Below are 21,772 nucleotides of genomic sequence, written 5' to 3' on the forward strand. Positions count from 1 at the left end.
TGGTTTTGTGAGTCCTGCTTATTGAGCATTCTAGCTTATAGGTTCTCTAACTATTTGCTTCATAATTTTGGGAATCCTATCCCTCTTCTCCACTTCAAAGCCAATGCTTATTAACTTTGTAGGATCACTTAGCTCCATCCCTCTCATAGACAACACTTTTCCAGTCTGCCGAAGTTTTTGCCTATACTATTAATCTCATAGTAGATAATGTGGCAGCTCACTAAGAGATACCACTTCTAGTAGAGTGAGTATAACAAGTCATTCTTTATGTTGAGGAACATGCAGGTATATAACCATCTCTACATCCATTTCTCGCCAACAGCAATCACAATTTACAAAAATATGTTTCAGGTTATATATGATCGTGTAGAGTTGACCTTGTTCAAAATTGCCATGCTAACCATCGCACGTGCTCTCATGCTTATTCGTTGGCATGAGCTAAAAAGATTGTTTTGTGAAATGCTCTGAAGAGTTGATGCAAAAGACATAGTTAACACTAACAGAAAACCCCATCGCCAGTGGAAATTAGTTTTTCTGTTCTCTACAGTTTGAACAAGTGCCTTCAAAGCAAAGACCTATACAGTACAAGGATAAGTCAGTTTGATGTAAAATGAAATGCAAGAGTTTCAAACAAAGGACAAAGCTCAAGAACATTCAGGCCTACAGATGTAATTCAATATTTTAGGTGCAGGTCAAATCTTACAATCATAACAGACTGGATATATGCATTGGAAAAAGACTTGAATAGAAGCAAATGTTTACCTGCAGCAGAACAGACCCTAGCCATAAAGGTTTCCAAAGGGCTGCCATGAAGTAACTTTTTCCAAGGCCTTGCAAAAGCACAGTCCATACGGAGACATTCTCATGTGTGGTAGCTCTTTCCCACAGTCTTTCACAATCACAAGCTGTATCACTTGGAATGAGTTCATAAAGATCTTCAGTCTGTATAGAGACACATGTAGATCATTGAGTTTAAGTACATGATGGTAATGACCTTTAATTACTTAAAAATGTAGGGACGGAGGCTTATTCCTGGCAAAGGAGAGTGCTTGCCTACTTCAACCAGGTCAAATTAATAGATTCCATCACATCACCATTGACCTTGATCATTGCTGCCCTATTTTCACATCTTATATAACAAATACTAGAAGTTCATGGGCCAAAAATCTATCCTACATAATCTAGCCCAATCTGTAAATAACTTTTAACTATATTAGACAAAACATTGCATCACTTGAAAATTTAGACAAGATTGAATATGAATGATTATGGGCAGTGCAATCTAGTAGCTCAACTTTCTGTTTCCTTACGAGTAGCTTCCTAGATATGTGATTCCATTCCTAGGGTTAAGACTTCAACTGATAGTAACTGTACATGTTGATGTTCTTCCATGTTCAATGGATTTGATGTATGCCATTGAGCACACATGTCCTGGAATCTCCAAATCTTGGATTGGTGTATCCAATGCACCAAGTTCCTAATGGGGCATACAACACCATGTGCTCAAACAATCTTGTATGAGGGAACCTCAAAGGCATGCCATTACCATTTTGTGAGAGAGAAGGTACTTGCAAGTGAGATTGACTTGGTGTATGTCAGCACACAAGATCAAGTAGCTAACATTTTCACGAAAGCATTGATGTGCAAAGAAGCTTCAAGGATTTCGAAGCTTAGTTGGCGTTGTAAACATGCAATTGAGGTTGAGGGGAACTATTGAGATGGGAAACTCAACACATGCTGACATTAATGACCTTATCATATTTGGTTAGTTGCACCTACCTACAACCAGCATAGTTATAACGCCAATCGATTAGTATAGTCAATTATGCATTGTTTAACTTAGTAGCCTACTTTCCTTTATGTTATGTCTTATTTGTACTTTGTGTACATTGTATTGTCTCAGGAAGAAGGGAGAAAAACCTGTAATAAAACATTTTGGCCCCCATCCCAAATTAGGGTTTTGCTTACGAGACATAGAAACTCTCTAGGAACGCGTTTCTTTTCTAATGAAAGTTTCGGTCATTACATGTTTTGGATTGTTTAAAAGAGCTAATCAATCTATAGAGCACTTTAGCTCAACACTCCCTTCATGAATGGAGTCATAGTGTCACGAGGACGTAAAAATTTGATGCTTTGCTTATATTTAATTGACATTTGATTAAAGGATTAATCAAATGTGCAATTAAAAGATGCACATGTGAGGTGCAAGCTACTTTTTCACAGTTGAAGGCCGAAGGACCCTGTGAAAAAGATGGGTGTCAAAGGTAAAAGTTGTAACAAGTTACTTTTGTTAGATTCTAGGTGAATTTTAGTGTCAGTTTGCCCCTAGGACCATTAATTGGCCATTAAGTGTCAGTGGTGACACTAGGGACTAGGCATTAATTAATGGATTAATGCTTGTCCAAGGCTCGATTAATACATGGAACCACTTTGGGTTGCAAATGGCCTAGCCAATTAATTTTTGGATGGGCAAGGTCAATTTTCTGGGCATGGATTAAGGGTTGAATTAATTTTCAGAATTAATTAATTCTAAAAATTAATTAAATGGCTAAAAATTACTGAAAATGGATTAAGAAAGCTGCCACTTGGCAAAACTTTCCCATGCAAGTGGAGGAAAGGCTAAATAGGGCTGAAGGGAGAGGGAAATCTCGTTTTTTCATTTTGGAGTTGTTCGGAAGAGGTGTTGGACTATTGCTGCCAGCTTTTGGGGCCATTTCCCAACCATTGGAGACCATTTTGGTGATGGAGATTGCATATTCTTGACCTTGGGAAGCTGGCAATTGTGCTGATGCACTTTCTTCCGAAGAACACAGTCTCTGATGCTCCTATTGTTGTTGGTGCATCCGTTTGGTGCTAGTACAACAGGGCAGCAGCTGATTTTGATCAATTCTTCGTGACAAATCTCAGAATTTTCTCTCTCTACAGCATTTTCTCATCTCCTTCAACCTATGCTCAGCCATTCTCAGCAATTCTTAGCCATTCAGAGGAGATTTCAGCCATTTTTGGTGGGCTGATCTGTAATTTCTGCAGTAAACCCTAATTTACAAGGTTTAGCAGCCACCTTGGGATCCGTGCCAGAGATTGAAAGCTCAAGGGACTGAAAATCAACAGCTGATAATTGAAGATTATCAAGGGATTTCAAGAGCCAGCCCATCCCAAATTGATTTGGGGCAGCATTTGACCAGCCAAGGGTCAAATTGGAGAAGAAGAAGTCTTGGGTGAATCAAGGGGCAAATGACCCAAAAGGCTTGCTGGTCATTTATGACAGCAAGAGCAATTGGTTAGCAGGAGGAGATTGAAGAATCTCAAGTTGTACTCCTTCCAATTGAAAGAAAGCTAAAGAAATACCACAAGGGGCGCCAGTTTTGGGGCCAACAGGGTGTCTACTGTCCAAGAATGTTATGGTAAAGTGTGTATTTCATTTTATGTGCATTTATTTATTGCTGTAATTAACTCTTAAATCAGGTTATCACCACCCATTCTAAGAAGGAAGACTGGTTTCACATAGAGCATAGGAACTACATTGTGATGAATATGGTACACTATCTGTTGTTCACAACAAAGTTCCTTGAGCATCCATGGATTGAGGTTGTTAATACTTCTATGCAAATCCTCAACTGATACCCAATTGTAGCAATCCATCAAAAGACCCCCTTCAAGGCATTCCTTAGAATTCAGCCTATCATCTCCCATCTTAGAGTCTTTAGGAGTCATGCGTATACACATACTTCTAATGACAAGTATGAAAGAATGTGCTCCAAGTAGAGCTCTTGATATTTGTGGGCTACTCTTCTAAGGCTAAAGCATACCGGTTGTCTAATCCCAAAACACATTGGGTCATTACAAGAAGAGATGTTCTTGGTTAACTACCCACTCCTGACCCACCTGCAAAGACTTCAGCTCCCATGCCCCCTCCCAAGTATCCATTACCTCTCGCTAATACCAGCAAGATTCAGTGATCCTTCCACCGGATTTCATCCTAGAGGGACTTAGAAGATCTGCTAGGCTTACACCTACTTTATCATTTGCAACTATCTTTATGATAGACTATATAGTGCATTATAAGCCGAATAGTCAGCAAGAGGCTCTAAAACATCCCCAATAGCAAGAGGACATGGGAAAGAAGCTTGAGAGTGTTGATTGGAATGGAACCTAGACTTTGGTGAATTGTTTGAGCCACAAGAAGGTTATTAGAACTAAGTGGATGTTTTGAACCAAAATGAAAGCTGATAAAACCTTAGATAAGTACGAGGCTCGAGTTGTGGTACAAGGGCTTCAACAGAAGTAAGGAATAGTGAGACGCAGTTAACCAGTCTGACGACCAACTCTTGATGATGGACTAAGTGATCGTGAAACAATGGCACGAGTCATTCCTTTCTCCTCCCAACCTCACCTAGATATGTGCTGGCACCTCTCTCCCCGTTTCCTCTGCCAGCCGTCAGCTTCAGGTGAGTCCTACTATTCTTGGACTCTCTTACTCTCTAGGCTCCCCTTGACCTCGTTCAGGTGCCCAAGGCCCCCGGACGGTCATCCCTCACGCTTGTCTCCCATAATTTACCTTATTAATGTAACATTTCCTTCCACTTAAGAATCGGTTTCATCCTCGAAAACGGTACTTGGAAGGTCCAACTGTAAATTGGGAAACCTTTTCCTTAGGGTACTTACTCGCTCCCATGTCGAGCTTTCTTCTAAACAATCTTTCCACTTAACCAAACATTCTTGATAAATAGTATTCCTTGTTCATCTGTTACGAACATATATTCTTTCTGGTTCATGTGGATTAGATTGGTCATCTAATAACTCCTCAATGTTATCATTTAAGATCAAATTATCCAAATCACCCAACTTCTTCCTTAGCTTACTTACATGAAAAACCGGATGTGTTTTACTACCAGTAGGTAGTTGGAGCTTGTAAGCCTGTTCTCCCACTCTTTTAAGTATTGTGAAAGGACCACAATACCTGGGTGAAAGCTTTGGACATCGTCCCGTTTTCATGGTTTTAGTTTGTTCAGGCACCTTAAGATAGACCAATTCTCCTTCTTCAAAGGAGATGTCTCTTCGGTGAGGATCTGCATAAGCTCTAGCTCGATTTTGAGCTTTCTTAATATTTTCTTGAGCAAATTTTAACATGCTATTCATATCCTCCAAAAAGTCCTTGGCTGCCTGAACCTTTTCCTTATGCAGTCCTACTGCATGAGGAGCTCTGGGCTGAAACCCATACATTAACATAAATGGACTATATCTAGTGGAAGAGTGCTTGGCACTATTATATGCAAACTCTACTATCGGTAGATACTCTTCCCAATTAGTTTGCCTTTTACTTACATATGCCCTGAGCATATCTTCAAGGATTTGGTTAACCCTTTCACTTTGCCCATCAGTTTGTGGATGGTCCGTCGTACTCATGCTAAGAAAAGTATCCAACTTCCTAAATACAGCACGCCAAAATTAACTATCAAATTTTCTATCCCGATCAGAAACTATATTTGCCGGAAGGCCATACAATCGGTATATGTTCTCTACGAACAATCTAGCCAATTCTGGTGTTTTAACATCAGTTGAAGTTGGAATAAACCTAGCCATTTTGGTTAATCTATCCACAATCACCCACACAAAGTCGTGCCCCCTCTGTGTTCTGGGTAATGCAACAATAAAGTCCATGGAGATACTCTCCCATTTTCCCGAAGGAATCTCTAATGGGTGGAGAAGTCCTCCCATTTTCAATCTTTCAGCTTTATTAACCTGGCATTTATTACATTTGACCACATAGTCAAGGACGTCCTTATTCATTCCAGGCCAATAGAACTGCCTTTTAATAAAACTATAAGTCTTATTAACTCTTGGATGTCCCGCACTAGGGGTATCATGACACTCAAAGAGTATCTGGCACCTTATTTCTTCATCTTTCGGGACACATACCCTACCCTTGTAGAGTAAATAACCATTATCAATGGTAAAATTCTTCCACTTGAATCCTATTTGAGCAACCCCTGATGCTTCATTTCCTTGTTGAACATCCTCAGATATTCCTTCCTCAATGGAGGCCCTTCCATTTGGATCCCCATTTTCAATTGCTTCCCATATGTTGGAATATGCCGGATCAACCTGGCATTTCCCTTTTAAGGATTCAAGCAAATCGGAAGTGAACTGAGTAAAACTCAATTCATTTATGATGGGCATTTTGCTGAGTGCATCAGCCACTATATCATACTTTCCTTTTCTATACCTTATCTCATAGTCGAACTCTTGGAGGAGTTCGGCCCATCTGGCTTTACGCCCTTGTAGATCCGGTTGGTCATTAAGCCACTTAATGCTTTCATGATCCGACAAGATCAAAAGTTTGGCACCATACAAATAGTGCCTCCATTTCTTCATTGCATGTACTATTGCATACAGTTCCCTCTCATAAACTAAATAATTTCGTTTTGCACGGTCTAATTTCTTACTTTCAAAAGCAACTGGTCGACCTTATTGTAATAAGACCGCGCCTATCGCCTTATCACTGGCATCGGCTTCAACCACAAATGGTTTATTGGGATCCACAATTAATAGTACTGGAGCTGTAGCAATAGCTACCTTAAGTTTTTGAAAACTTTCATTTTGGTCTGTTCCCCAATTAAAGCTCTTCCCTTTCCCTTTAAGTTGGTCTGTCATTGGAACAACTATTCTGGCATAATCTGAATGAATCTACGATAAAATCTAGATAATCCTAGGAAGATCTGCAGCTCTTCCAGGCTCTTTGGAGATGGCCATTCAATAATTGCCCTTACTTTTTCTGGATCCATCTTAATTCCCTCTTTCGAGATAATATGCCCCAAATATTTGATCTCTTGTGCGAAGAATTCACATTTAGCTTTCTTCGCATAAAGGGAATGTGTTCTTAGCAATTGGAATACTAATCGTAAGTGTTCCAAATGTTCTTCTTTTGATCTACTAAAGATCAAGATATCATCCAAGAAGACTACTACAAAATGTCTTAGATAGGGCCATAACACACTATTCATCAGCTTCATCAAGGTAGCTGGTGCATTAGTGAGGCCAAAAGGCATCACTAACAAATCATAATGCCCGTATCTAGTATGAAATGTTGTCTTAGGAACATCCTATGCCTTAATTCTTACTTGGTGATAGCCTGATCTTGAGTCTATCTTTGTGAAGAATTTTTCCCCTTGTAATTGATCAAAAAGATCTTCCATTCTGGGCATAAGAAATTTATTCTTCACTGTTATCTTGTTAAGTGCTCTATAATCAACACAAAGTCGCATAGAACTATCTTTTTTCTTTACCAATAAAATTGGCGAAGCCCAAGGTGAATTGCTGGGTTGTATAAACCCTTTATCAAGGTAATCCTTAATTTGTCTTTCAACTTCTTGGTGCTGTGTTTCACTTAACTTATAAGGTGGTTTAGAAATAGGGTGTGTATCCCTATCTGTGTCAATTGGGCGATTTATATCACCCCTATCTAGTGGAAGGCCACTTGGCAAATCACAAGGAAACACATCTTTAAATTCATCTAACAAACCACTTAATTCATTACTTACATTCAACTCACAAACATAAGAAAATTGTTGCTTTATATTACAAAAAGTAAAAGTATTTTATACAGGAAGAGACCATAACATATATAGCTCACAAGCTTCCTTCTTTATCAGCTTCTGAACTTCAGTGGAACACAACAAAGGATTATCAGATACTTCATGTTCACCTTGAATCACAAAAGTCTTACCATCCCTTTCAAATTCCAGTGTATTATAATGATAACTACTTTTTAAGGATGGTTCCAATCCCCATAGCCACTCCCTCCCTAAAGCAATATCGGCTCTTTCCATATTCATAATTTGGAAATCAAGTTTATCTTTATATCCTTGAATCTCAATTTCCAAATTGGATACCATTGTATCCCATATTTTATTATCTTGACCTTGCATCATACGAACAACATATTGATGCCCACTCTTTTGTTGACAAGTGCATAATTTATGAAATTGTGGGTAGCAGAGTCATCAATCATGACTCTAACCCTTTTTCCAGCTAACAATCCATGCACTCTAACTAAATCATGTGGCCCAAAAGTAGGCTGCCACATAGAAGTTGACATACAACACTTGTGTTGTACATCCTTGTGTAAAACATCTAAAGATTTATACTTTTCATGCCCCTTTAATTCCAGGGTCTGCACTACATGGATTTGTTTTTCTTTTCCCTTGCCCTTGTCCTTATCCTTTCCTTTATCTTCCCGCTTTTTCCTTTGAGGGCAATTCCAAGCAGCATGGTTAGAGGATAGGCAATTGAAACACAGCCTTTCTTTTTTGGCCTTATCAAAGTCATCTTGACTTAACTTTGGCCTTACATATTGTTTCTTTTCAAAAGGTTGTTTCTTGCCCTTAAGAAATGGCATTTTCCTTTTAAATTTTCCTACAATTTTTTAGGTTTCCAATTCCTTAGTCTTGGGCTCCGTATCAGTGAGACTAGTGAGTATACCTGGATACGTACTATCTTCATTGATTAATGCAAATTTAATTGCCTCTTCAAGCGTCTTAGGTGAACTCCTTTTCACTTCCTTTTTACAGGCCTTATCTAGTCCCCGAATGAATCCTCTTGCCTTTTGAAATTCATCTATTCCTTCCAATTTGAGGATTATCTCACGATATTCCTCCAGATATGTCAATAGGGGTCTTCCCTTTTGTCTAGCATAATCTCAATCTTCCCAATTTCTTTCCATTTCATTTTCAGGAAGGAATTCTTTCAAAAAGACCGATTCAAATTGAGCCGAAGTTTCAGGTATTTTATTTGCCTCCTTTAAAGTTCGCCACCATTTATATACCTTTGGCTCCAAAGTTAATCTTGCCTCCAGTGCTTGGAGATGTGGTGGAGTATTTTTAAGTTTGTGCGAATCTTCCCATTTTTGGAGAAAATTAAAGATAGTGTCTTTATTTCTATCTTTTTCCTCCCCGTGAAACTGAGGGGGTTTCATATCTTTTAACATTGGATTATCCCTTAGCTTTTGGTGGGGTTCCCTAGGATCTCGCATAGTCACATCTAAATCTTTTAATGAAGATGGAATATCCGAGGTTTCTAGCTTATTTTTATCGCTTTCTAGTAATAAGGTTAATTGAGATTTTATTTCGGTGAGTGTTTGAGTTAGAAATTCCATTTGAACCCCCTGCGCCTGCACACGAGCAACTAGATCATCAAATTGTTCTCGTGTGGCAAAAAATTCTTCCCATTGTTCGTCTTGTATCTCCGTTTCATGGGGATCTACCATAGGGTAGTCTCCAGAACTAGAACCCTCAATTACTCCCTCTCTCCCTTTCCCCTCCATTAATACACTAGAATTGGAAAGTAAATATAAGAAATTTACGTACAAAGTGAAGTACTTCGCTGATTATAGTGATAGGGCAGCTATTGATGGCTTTAACAGTTTAGTAATAGCCCCAAAGAGTGAGGAATAGTTCGTCTTTCCCCAAACCGAACCAGTCACGTTGAAATGAAGCCTATTGGGCAGGAACACAGAATAAGAAGGGGATTAAACACACCCCTTCCCTAACAGGTCACGTGTGAACTAGCTGTACCCACAGCTATGTGTCAAACGGGACTTCGCCCAACTGGCTTAATACTGTCGTCCAGTTCCATTACACGAACTCAATCACGTATGATGAGGTACGGGCCAATCCTGTCAGGCATCGGCTAATCAGTACTGACGTAATCCATCAAATACTCGAACTTGGTTCGTGTGACGTGTGGGCGCCGTCTTCTCAAGTCTTGTTTCGCGTCCGGATGGGAGAAAACATTCACGTGAGAATAGTCGAAAGCTTTCGCGGGAGACAGGCAAAAGCAGGACTCGATAGTTCTTCGTGAAGACCCGGCGGCTCTTCGTGAGGACCCGACGGCTCTACCAGTCTGACGAGCAGCAGTCCAAACTCTCGATGATGGACTAAGTGATCGTGAAACAATGGCACGAGTCATTCCTTTCTCCTCCCAACCTCGCCTAGATATGTGTTGGCACCTCTCTCCCTGTTTCCTCTGCCAGCCGTCAACTTCAGGTGAGTTCTACTATTCTTGGACTCTCTTACTCTCTAGGCTCCCCTTGACCCCGTTCGGGTGCCCAAGGCCCCCGGACGGTCATCCCTCGCGCCTGTCTCCCATAATTTACCTTATTAATGTAACAAATAGACTTTGGAGAGACCTTTGTGCCGACTATTTAGTTGACTACATTTCATTTGTTGGTAGCACTTGCTAGTCATCATGGTTAGTCTATCTATCATATGGATATCAAAAGTGCCTTTCTAAATGGTTATTTGGAGGAGAAAGTCTTTATGATGTAACTTATTGGGCATGGATGGAAATGGAATGTTCCTATCTCAACAAAAATATGCCCTTTAGTTAGTCGATCAAACACAACCCATAACCACTCCTCTTAATCCTATTGTGAAGCTTTTTAAGGATCCTCATGGCCAGCCCTTCGATGAGCACACCTATCAATCTGTAGTAGGGATACTTTTTTTATTGATTCATACTAGGCCTAATCTTGCTTGCTTTGTTTCATTGCTCAATCAATATTTCAATGCATCTAAATTGTCACATTGGATTGCTTGCTTATGTGTGTTGAGATATATAAAGTGTACTTATTCGCTTGCTTTCCATTATGATAACAGTTTGCTTTTGGGACACATTGACTCTGATTAGGCAAGAGATCTTGACGCCTAGCATTCCCACGGTGGTCACATCTTCTCCTTGGGTACGGCTCCCATTGTTTGGTCCAACCTTAAATAGGAGGTAATGGCTACCTCCACTGCCAAGCCTAAGAATCCGGCTCTCAATGATGGCACCACAAAAGCCATCTATCTAAGGAGCTTGCTAGCTGAGCTATAATTTTCATGTAGCATATGGATTGTTGTCTTCTACAACAACTAGAGTGAATTCCACTAGCTAGTTATCCCATCATCAATCTAAAGGTGAAACATGTTGATATACACTATCATTTCACCAGCAAGCAAGTTTCGCTAGGCACCATTCGCCTAGATTTTATGTCTTCATTCAACAATTTTGCAAACATATTGACCAAGCCGGATCCTTTAATATTTGCTTACTCAAATCAACATGGATACTCACTCCCCTTTTACTTCAGCCTGATGGGGGGAGGATTCCCTAGAATTTTCCCTTCTACCGTTTGGTAGTGAGAGAGGGTGGCTTCTTCTCTTGGTGCTTATAGGATTTTGATCACCATTTATTTAATGGCATGTGTACTTTGTATCATCATCCATTTGCATCTTAATGATCATGATTGTAAAAGAGTGCTTGTAGCAAGTGAACAATTCCCTTGCGACGTTATTGTCTAAGTGGCACCATTGCATATAGCAATCTGCTTGAGCATGACATTGTATATTATTCCATGCATTCCCATTGTGTTCATGTAAACATGTGTCTATGCATATTTATCCTTTTTCCTTTCATCAAAGAGTGGTCGACTTGGATGGCAACATTTCACATATACATATTTTCTTCGTCACCGATAGCCACGAGTGATTGGAATAACTTTTTATTTTGTGATGTTGGATATGACCATCCCTTGTTTTCTCCGTGGACATAGTTGCTTCCAAAAATAATAATAACAAAACAAGACAAAACAAACAAATAAACAAAAAGAGAGAGTTCAAAGTAGTTTCATCACCTTTGCAAGTCCTAGTAGGTCATTGGGCAGCCAATGAGCACTCTTTGTTCAATGTCTTGGCCTCTTAGGGGTGACCCTTTGGGCTCCCAAGGCAAGATAACCATCGCATCTATAGTCTTGGTAGGCCACTCAGAAGCCCACTTGCACCCTTTGTCTGATACCCCGATTCCTTTGGGGTAGGACACCTCAAGGTATTATGGACTGAGCTACGCTTTGCAGTCCCTCTTGGGTTCCAATTTTCGACCTAAGAGAGGGTGTTAAGCTAAAAAAGTAGATTACGAAGTTAAGATCTTAATTAGTTCTTTGAAACAGCCCCAAAACTCAAATTACCAAAGTTTCTGTGCCTCATAATCCAACCACCAAACTTTGGGAGGTTCTACATCTATATAGTATAAATAGAAAGCTGCCCTTCTACTCAACCTTAAATTGTCTTGCAAATTGTTGGCACCCCCTGCAGATACCTCAGTTCGTGTGCTATCCATCAATCAGGCGTTTGCATCAGCCCTCCTCCACTACTGTGTTTGCTGTAGCCTAACCTTCTTCAGCCAGTTCTCAGCCAGCAAGTGACTGCTGTCAGGGCTGTGTTTTGCTGTTGATATCATCAACTAGCTACCGCCTAGTCATTTCCAGCCTGCATTTGCTTTTTGCAGCTGCCACCTTGATCATATACTAAATCAAGAGTTGACAACTGCTGCCTAGCTACTTCTGTCTTCATCAAATCAGCCATCTTCAGTCTCAGCCGTGTGTTTTTGGGACAATGCAACCTACACTGCTGTCTACAACAGATGGTCACTATTTGGAGGCTATTTGCTGCATTTCAAGATTGTTCAGAGTACGACACGCTCTACAATTCATCTCTTCCTCAGTCCTTTCTGAGACACGGGATTTTGAGGTTTTGGTCACTCTTGCACTTGAACATTATTCATTCTTTCTTCATTATCTCTGAGTTAATCTTCACCTTTGAGTTCTAATATTATCACTGTGTGTTGTCATACACTTGTATTTATCTTCTATGTTCAAGTATTTCTTAGACACTCTACATTGCAAGAGTTTAGCTGATTTGTCCTTCGTTCACACATCCCAACATCAAAATGCAACAGATTGTTGTGTGTTTTGCAAATTCTTTGAAGGAAGATGGATTTCTAGCTCAATAGGTTTGATAACTCCAATCTCCGATGAGGAAACTATCCAAACTTTTGAAGACCAACATTCCCATCAATCAAAACATGGAAAAGACCCTCCCAATCATCATATGTAACGTGTCCGCTTGACCACTTGTGGGGCATGTCTTAGCAGCCCATCGGGAGGGGAGTCTAGAAAGCGTCACCTGGCACTCGCAAGGAATGTCACAGGGTTTGCGATCTAGGTCTTCGCAAGTCTTCCCCGAAGCAGAAGTATCCGGCCGTTCCCACTTACGACCAACCTAAAGTCAAGGTTTCTTTCCTATCAGACAAGTCTCTAGGAAGTAGCTAGCGTCGAGCTCCAGATGATCCACTTTGAGTAGGAACAACAGAGTCGAAGCAAATTTATGCTGCATTTGGTTCATAGAGAATGGGAAACGAGAGGGATGCATCGCTCAACCTCTCTGCCCGTAGGGCATAGTCCCATTCCGGTCCCCTAAAACGGCATGAATCGGATTCTAAATTAACAATACCTAAAGTCATCCGACAGTAAATCCTTGTGAGAAGCCTCCCAGTTCTCTGGGACCACCCAGCCGTAGGACGGACCCGTCAGGGGATTCTGTCCACCCGCTTCCCTTGATAGCTTTAGTTGTCTAATTAGGTCCTACCACATTTATGTGCGACATTTAAAATCAGCTTCATTAATAAAGCCTTTTAGGGCACAGAGTTTGTTCACGTAATTTACAGCACATACACAAAAACAAAACAAGCAGTCATTTTTTCAAACAAGTTCCTTAACTTATCTTTAAGTTAATCTTTATCTCCTGCCCATACAGGAGAATTATGTATCCCATCTGTCCAACAGAAGTACCTGGTCCAAATCTCATGGCACCGAAATTTCCACCCTTTATCTAGAATAGAATCTTCCAACGTCCCAGACATTGGGCTCACGGGGATCTCCAACTCTATTCTAGACAAGCAAGGGGTGTCCAGAGCTCCACCTAACCCACAAGCGGTCTAGGAGTGAGATGCCATTTCCGTGGTTGTCCTTTTCACCACTCGACCATCGGCCTGTGAATCGAGCAGTGCCCTCTCGGGATAATCCGCGATGTGATCTTGGAGATGATCCACGCGTGCAAAATATCCTTCCTTAATTAATCCAATTAAAATTCAAGCACAATCAAAGCAATCAGTCCTAATATCATATTCTAGAAAAACATTCCTTTATTCCCATGGCAACTTGTCATTACAAACCCCTGCCATGCATTTGCCATCAACACAAGCCTTGAAATATTTATCCAAATCACAATGCAACAATCCCTTAATTGAAAGAAAATCATTTAGGGTGTTGTTCAATCAACCAACAAAACTAATTGTATTTTTCCCAAACAATACAATAATAGACGCGACAATAATTCCATCACATATTCGCTCTTCCCCTTAGGGCCAAAGAGTAGAATTTACTTAATATTCCCTCCTTTAGCCTAAGGCATATGCTAAAGGTTCCAATGCTATACATGACGTAAGTCCTATCATTCCAATGCAAATTAATCAATCTAGCAAGAGCATTTATGCCTCTTCTCTAAGTGACAATTATCTTTTAGCATTTCCCTACTATGCAACATTTTTTCTTGGCTTTATCTTCCTTTCTCCTAAGGCAAGGAGTTGCATGTCATCGATGTAAAGTTTACATAATCTCTCCCATGTATGTACCGTGTATATGCATTTGCGAATCTTAAACAATATTATCCTCAGTAAAGATTAATCAAGGACTCATCGATGCTCAATACTTTAGTGTCCCATATGTTGCTTATGCTATGCATGGATTCCTCACATAGCAACTAGGTGCAATTTAACTCCCTTTGATACAAGCACTTCACAAACTTCATCTTTGAATATTTGAGATGCGATTTATCCTTTTCAATGTCCTATTCTAGCACCACAAAGTACGGAGCTTAATGCATCTCTTGCGAGCACTAAAACAAGCATCTATCAATTTGAAAATATATTACTTACGACCGGTACCGCAATTGGATTGATAGTGATGCCTTCGCCCGAAGCTTTGTTGCCCGTTGTAGGATTGTCATCTGCACGAGACATTCTTCGCTTGGAGGCCATCGTCCGCAAGTAGACTCAAAAGAATTAAGAAGGGGGAATAGATTCGAGATGGGAGAGCGAAAGAGAAAATGGTTAAATCGAGGATCGAGACAGAAGAAAATTGTGTAGCCTCTCGGGGTAACTCTCTCTCTCTCTCTCTCTCTCTCTCTCACTCTCATAATCTCTTGGAGGGGTATACTCTCTCTCTCCCTCTCTCTTGCAGCCTTTCGGGGTCTCCTTATGCTCCCTTGTGCCTCCCCATACTTCATATTTATAATGAATTAGAGAGGAGGAAATAAGTCTGAGAACAAGAGTGGAGGGGCTCTTAGAAGACTCAGTGATCTGATGCTCAGATCATAAATCTGATGGTTGCATTGGCTCCAAAAGGGGGGTAAAACCCCAAGACCCTTGTTAGAAAGCTCTTAGTTCACTCCTCCTTTTCTCTGTTCGAAGTGTTGTCTACTGCCTGTAGACTGCAATCGCGGCGCGCGCGATTTCGCAAATCACTTTTCTTTATTTTCTTTTTATAAATTCTCCAAAACTAACTAAAACATCACTTGTCTTTTCTTTTAAATGACTTTTACTTCTATCTTTTTAGAATAATATCTAAAATATAATAGTTTTTTTCCCCCAAGAATCTAATATTTTTGGACCATTCAAACTATACACCTTAATACTAATGATTAATATGGCTTATAAGTCCCGTTCACATTGTACTTTTCGTAAAGGGTGGCTACGGTCCTTATCAATCCGAGAAAAATATCAGATTTATGACTCTCGATGTTTTTAAATATATTTTTAATTGAATGAAAATTATTAGCTATTAATGCTAGTCAGTTTTTACCTTAGTTAGTCTTTAGTTAGTAATCTTACTAACTTATTAATTGACTAACTAATTTTCGAACTAACCAACTAACTTTTATTGCGTGGAAATATTACATCCTCCCCCCCTTAGAGAAATCGAGATGTCCTCATCTCGAGAGAAACTGGGGAAGACAAGCACTAATGGGGCTTATGACCTGTGGGTTAAAACCCACCATGCATCCGCTGCGCTACTCTTAATGTTTCAAGTAGTGCACTCATATTATTCGAATTAACCATAGGTACAAGAGTAGGATTTATTCTCAATTGTGTTACATGTCGATTAAGCTTCTAGGAATTTTAGTCCTCCTTATAAGGTTTAGTGGGCTCTAGATCTTCGTCTTCATCTGATTCGTCTATATATCCATAGACTGCACCTGTGTAGCTTCATTTCTTGGAGGCTCAATGTCTTCTGGACTTAGATCAGGGCAGTCTGCTTGGATGTGTCCTAGCTCATTACAATGGAAGCATTGACGGTAGGGACATCTCCTACAGATGTGCCCTATCTCTCCGCACGCCTGATCTCCATAGTCATCTTTGCTACAATTGCTCGATTTAAGTTCTTGGACCATTGGATTCGCTCAGAGTAATGCGTCTTGCAAGTCCGTTGGACGCATTGCTTCAAGGCGGTGGTTCAGAGGAGTGTTCAGGCCATGGCAAAACTTGGATACTTGCTATGCAATATCCATAGGTGGCGCATATTTTAGTAGGATTACAAACTTTGAGTAGTAAGCTTCCAGGGTTAATTCCAGCTGCTTGAGCTTGAAGAATTTATTCATCTTCAAGGTCTGGTAGGTTGGCGGAAGGTATCGTCCGCGTACAGCATCTTTCAACTGAGTCCACGTAACAGCGGCTTCAGAAATACCTTGATCTTTGTACCATTGCTTCCAGCATAACCGAGCCTGGCCAACTAACTTCAGTTTTCCAATCATTGCTTGATTCATGGAGGCAGTTCCCAAAGCAAAGAAATAGTCATCCATCGTCTCAATCCATATCTCTGCTTCTGCTGCGATGTCTAACTCTTCTCCATCAAACTCGGGTGCCTTAATTTGCTTGAGAAGAATTTTTTTCTCTTGCATGTCAGCATTCATGGGTGCAGAAGGTGCCTGACAATCAAGCTATACCACTCAGGTTATTTTTGTTTAGAATATGTCCATGAACCGAACATTAATCAATCATGTATCATGAAGTTTCGCTCTGATACCAACTGTAACGTGTCCGCTTGACCACTTGGGGGATACGTCTTAGCAGCCCATCGAGAGGGGAGTCTAGAAAGCACCACCTGACACTCGCAAGGAATGTCATAGGATTTGCGATCTAGGTCTTCTCGAGTCTGCCCCGAAGTGGAAGTATCCGGCCGTTCCCACTTAGAACCGACCTGAAGTCAAGGTTTCTTTCCTATCAGTCAAGTCTCTAGGAAGTAGCTAGCGTCGAGCTCCAGATGACCACTTTGAGTAGGAACAACAAAGTCGGAGCAGATTTATGCTGCACTTGGTTCATAGAGAATGGGAAACGAGAGGAATGCACCGCTCAACCTCTCTGCCCATAGGGCATAGTCCCATTCCGGTCCCCTAAAACGGCATGAATCGGGTTCTAACTTAACAATACCTAAAGTCATCCGACGGTAAATCCTTGTGAGAAGCCTCCCAGTTTTCTGGGACTACCGAGCCGGGTAGACGAAATCCCGTCGGATGACTTTAGGTATTGTTAAGTTAGAACCCGACTCATGCCGTTTTAGGGGACCGGAATGTGACTATACCCTACGGGTAGAGAGGTTGAGCAGTGCATCCCTCTCGTTTTCCATTCTCTATAAACCAAGTGCAACATAAATCTGCTTCGACGTTGTTCCTACTCAAAGTGGGTCATCTGGAGCTCGACGCTAGCTACTTCCTAGAGACTTAACTGATAGGAAAGAAACCCTGACTTCAGGTCGGTCCTAAGTGAGAACGGCCGGATACTTCCGCTTCGGGGCAGACTCGGGAAGACCTAGATCACAAACCCTGTGACATTCCTTGCGAGTGCCAGGTGGTGCTTTCTAGACTCCCCTCCCAATGGGCTGCTAAGACGTGTCCCACAAGTGGTCAAGCGGACACGTTACACATCAAGAGCACAAAGATCGATGCAAAGAAGACTGAAGATCAAAGCATAGATCATCTAAAAATCGTCACTCTAACAAGTCTAAAAGAATCACCAACTTCTTTATATGTTCTTAATAATGCTTTCATTGGAGGACCCTGCATGGAACTTGTGGCACCCTCAATGTGAATTCATATTCTTCCCACATTGCTTGAGAAAGATTGACTTGACAACACCAACTACTTCCTTTGGTCCTACAAAGAGGAATGTATATTGGATACCTTTGATCTATGGGCCTTTATCCATCACCCTATCCAATGGAGGATCCACATATTAATTCTACTATTGACAAGGTGGCTCTTTGGGATCAGCTCAACTCTTGAGTCCAATCTTTTCTCTTCATGAGCCTCTAGGATTCAATGCTTGCTCATGTTCGTAGGATCCAAACCACAACAAAGATTTAGACAAAGCTGTCTTCTTTTTACCAATTGAAGTACTTTGTCCACCACATCTCCATTAAGAAGAAGCTTCAAATGTTATCCACTAATGACTCTTCTTCTCTGAAGGATTATATCAACAAAATCAAGGAGTTACAAGATGAGCTTGTAACCCTCAGTCAAATGATATAATCTAACAATATGGCAATGATTCTCATCACTCATTTTCCATCTCCACAGTAGAAAGTCTTCTACACCAATCTACTCACCTCCAGAGTTCAAGACACTATTCTTTGGGAGGAACGTACTTCGCTTGTTTCGAAATAGGATGCACAACACAAGGAGACTGAAACCGATGGATCCAGCTCCACCAAAGCAAAAAGAGGAGCAAGATGACATGAAGGATAACAAGAAAGGGAAGTCTAAGTGCCCACACTGTGGGAAAGGCACTCATCCTATCGAGAAGTGTTGACAAAAGTATCCCCACCTGAGGACCAGTGCCAAGGATTTAAAGGCTTCACCAACCACAACTCTTTGAGTCTAACTTTGTCCATCTATTCAAGGCCAAGGACACTACACTTGCTTCTTCCTCTTTGGACAATCCATGGCTCATAGACAACAGTACTTCATCCCACATGATCTATCGTCAAAATTGGCTTTAAGACCTCTATTCCAATGTTGGTGACAACCCTTCCATACCAGTTCGAGGAGCAAGGACCATTCTACTTCTACTAAATCGTCAAGACTCTTCTGTCGAAGTCTTTTATGTTCGTGATTTGAAAATTAATCTTTTGTATATTCATAGTTTGATACAACTAGGGACCCACTCGTTCAAACAAGATCCAATTATTATTGAAGATGCATCCACCAATGTTGTGCTTTGAACATATCCTCAAGAGGGTGGGCTCTACAAGCTCACAGCCCTTTTTGCACATTGTTCCTTGGAGCTTGGGCTACTTTGGCAAGCCCAATATAGACACCTAAATTTTGATTCAACAAGCATCATGGAAGAAGATGATGGAAGGACTTCCAAATTTTTCCCTGTCTCTATCTTATGCCCTAGCTATATTCAAGGAAAATGGCATCAACGATCTCATCCCAAGGTTGCCTCCACCAGGGCATACACACCAACTTGTATGGTCCTATCCCTTCCTCGAGAAGGCCAATTACTTAATGCTTGTGGTGGATGACTTTTCCTAGTACGTGTGGCCCTACTTCTTGGAGTACAAATCAAAGGCGTATTTAGCCTAGCTTAGTCTGAAGTTAATATCACTTTTTATATTTTTCGTAAACTACTAAGAAATGAACTTAAAGTGTTCATGTTCTTTACTATAAACCTATTTATAATCTCTACATTAAATCTAAATCTATCAAACAATATTTAGGTGGATGATCTAATCATTATAGGGAGCGACTCACAAAAGGTAAATTGGACACAAGAGATACTCTACTAGGAGTTCAACATGACCAATTTGGCCATCCTCCATTTCTTCCTCAGTCATAAGGTCTACCAAATGGCACAAGGGATTTTTATCTCACATCAAAATACATCTTCGAGCTTCTTTTGGAGTTTGATATGGATCAATGTGAGCCCATGGACCCAAAGTCCAAACTCACTATCACAAGGGAAACCCTTTCAATCTAGCTCGTTCATAAAGGCTAAACATCTCCTATGTTATGGAACCTTTGTCTTCTTTTATAATGACTCCTCTACAAGCTTACTGGAGAGCAACTTTGCATGTCTTGCACTACTACGAGGAATAAGATCCTATGGAATCAAATACGGAGAGGCAGCCAATCCAGCTAGATGTAATGTCTCAAATTGAGCTGGAGACATGTCCTCTCAACACTCCACTATAGGTTTTGCCTTCTTTCTTGGATCAAGAGCCATCTCATGGAGCACCAAGAAGCAACCTACCATAGCATTGTCTTCTACAAAGGCTGGGTATCATGCCCTCTACTCTACCACTCGAGAGGCAATTTGGTTCCATCGGATGTTAGCAAAGATTGGCTTTCTACAGATATGACCCACAAAGCTACACGTGGATGGCCAGAGTGCCCTGGCTCTAGTGAAAAGACACACACAAAGGTTTAATACCATTATGTTCTAGAGCAGATCATGGATTCCGCGCTAGCAGTGGTTTACTGCCCCACGGAGGACAATGCCCAGATGATCTCATCATGAAGCCTTGTCTCAGGCTTCCATGCTTCACCATATGAGATTTCCGCACTCTCTATCATCCAATCCAATGAGACTCCTCTGACATCTGGCCCTCACTAATACTTCAGGTTGCATGGAGGGACTCATCAGTCCACTTTGTATTCAGCATCCTATTCAGTTCAGTGCGGATTTATTATTCCATTCTCTGCATTTATCCCGGTCTCTCTCTTCCCTTCTCTCCTCATGTGCATGTCCTTCGTCCGTTGCACACTCTCACAGGACTAGCTCAAATCACTGCTTCATTTTGCTTATACGATATTTGCATGCTGTGCTATTTGAACTTATTATAAAGCAAAAACAATGCACATAATGCGCTGATGGCCCTCGTGCACGCACCTGCAAAGGTTTGCGATTGCCTAGCTTGATCAAGGGATTGACCCAGTGCCATGTTAGCAAGCTCAAACAGGAAGCCTGGAGCTCCGGAGTCCGATGAACTGCTGTAGATACCGATTCATATAAATCAGCCCCGCTCATTTCTTTTGGCAGAGTGACGGTACCGTTCCAAAGGATGAGACAAGAGATGCTGGAAACGATGTGCAACCAGAAGATGAAGGCATGGAAACGGGGCTAACACCTGAAGAAGAAGAAGAGAAGGAAAGAATGTGTGCGCTGTGTGTGTGTGTGTGTGTGTGTGTGTGTGTGTGTGTGTGTTGTCGTACCTGAAGCTCGAAAAGATGCTAGTTGGCGAGACTGTTTCTCGCCCTTCGTCACCACCACGTACCCCGACTTTAACTTGAGTGCGCTGATGGCTTTTCGTCTTTATTTGTATCTCACCCCACTTCAAACCTTTCTTGCACCCATCTATAAATACTAATTAACTAATCAATCATTATTATATCGGTATGTGTTTAAAGTGCTTTAAAACTCATGTATCAAACGAGATCATATGCACAAGTGAGGATATTTTCCAACAGTGTTAGGCTTGGTGCTATCACTAGAGCTTTCTTTACAGTTCCGTTTGCACACTAGCACTCCTCGATTCATTCAAAGCCAATCGTGAGCTTGTATCAGGGTCTAGCAACAATTGCATAGTTTAGAACAAACCACTAGAAGTATCCTCTTAGATGTATGTCTTAGGAAGCATTGCACACCCTTTCATAGATAGTGGAAGGTTAAGGATAACCTTCACTTTCCAAAAATTGATTTCAATTCTACTTTTTCAATACCACATGCCCTAGAATTTATCCATGTTTAACTAGAATTTGTACTTTGAAAAGAGAGATTATATTGTAAAGATCATGTATTTAAGATTAAGATTGATTGAAAAAGATAAGGTCCAAATGTCCTC

General features: G+C 40.8%; 1 protein-coding gene across 8 annotated transcripts in view; it reads right to left on the reverse strand.

The window, feature by feature from the left end:
- LOC148037739 (uncharacterized) overlaps positions 1-21,252 on the reverse strand; it is a 132,891-nt gene extending 111,639 nt beyond the window's left edge. For 5 of the 8 annotated variants that reach the window (XM_087676699.1, XM_087676695.1, XM_087676694.1 and 2 more), the window contains exons 1-3: positions 20,821-21,117; positions 763-942; positions 378-575 (exon numbers count right to left, since the gene is read on the reverse strand). In XM_087676699.1, coding sequence (XP_087532825.1) covers positions 378-575; positions 763-942; positions 20,821-20,958 — 516 coding nt within the window. In that variant the 5' untranslated portion in view covers positions 20,959-21,117. Of the gene's footprint in view, positions 1-377; positions 576-762; positions 943-20,820; positions 21,118-21,143 lie in introns of those variants that run through there. The other 3 variants (XM_087676693.1, XM_087676697.1, XM_087676701.1) reach the window with 3 other exon arrangements.
- Positions 21,253-21,772: the final 520 nt, after the last annotated feature.

Source organism: Lygodium microphyllum, chromosome 4 (genome assembly GCF_053477565.2).
Source record: "Lygodium microphyllum isolate KBCC chromosome 4, Lygodium_microphyllum_v1.1.10, whole genome shotgun sequence".
NCBI classification, from domain to species: domain Eukaryota; kingdom Viridiplantae; phylum Streptophyta; class Polypodiopsida; order Schizaeales; family Lygodiaceae; genus Lygodium; species Lygodium microphyllum.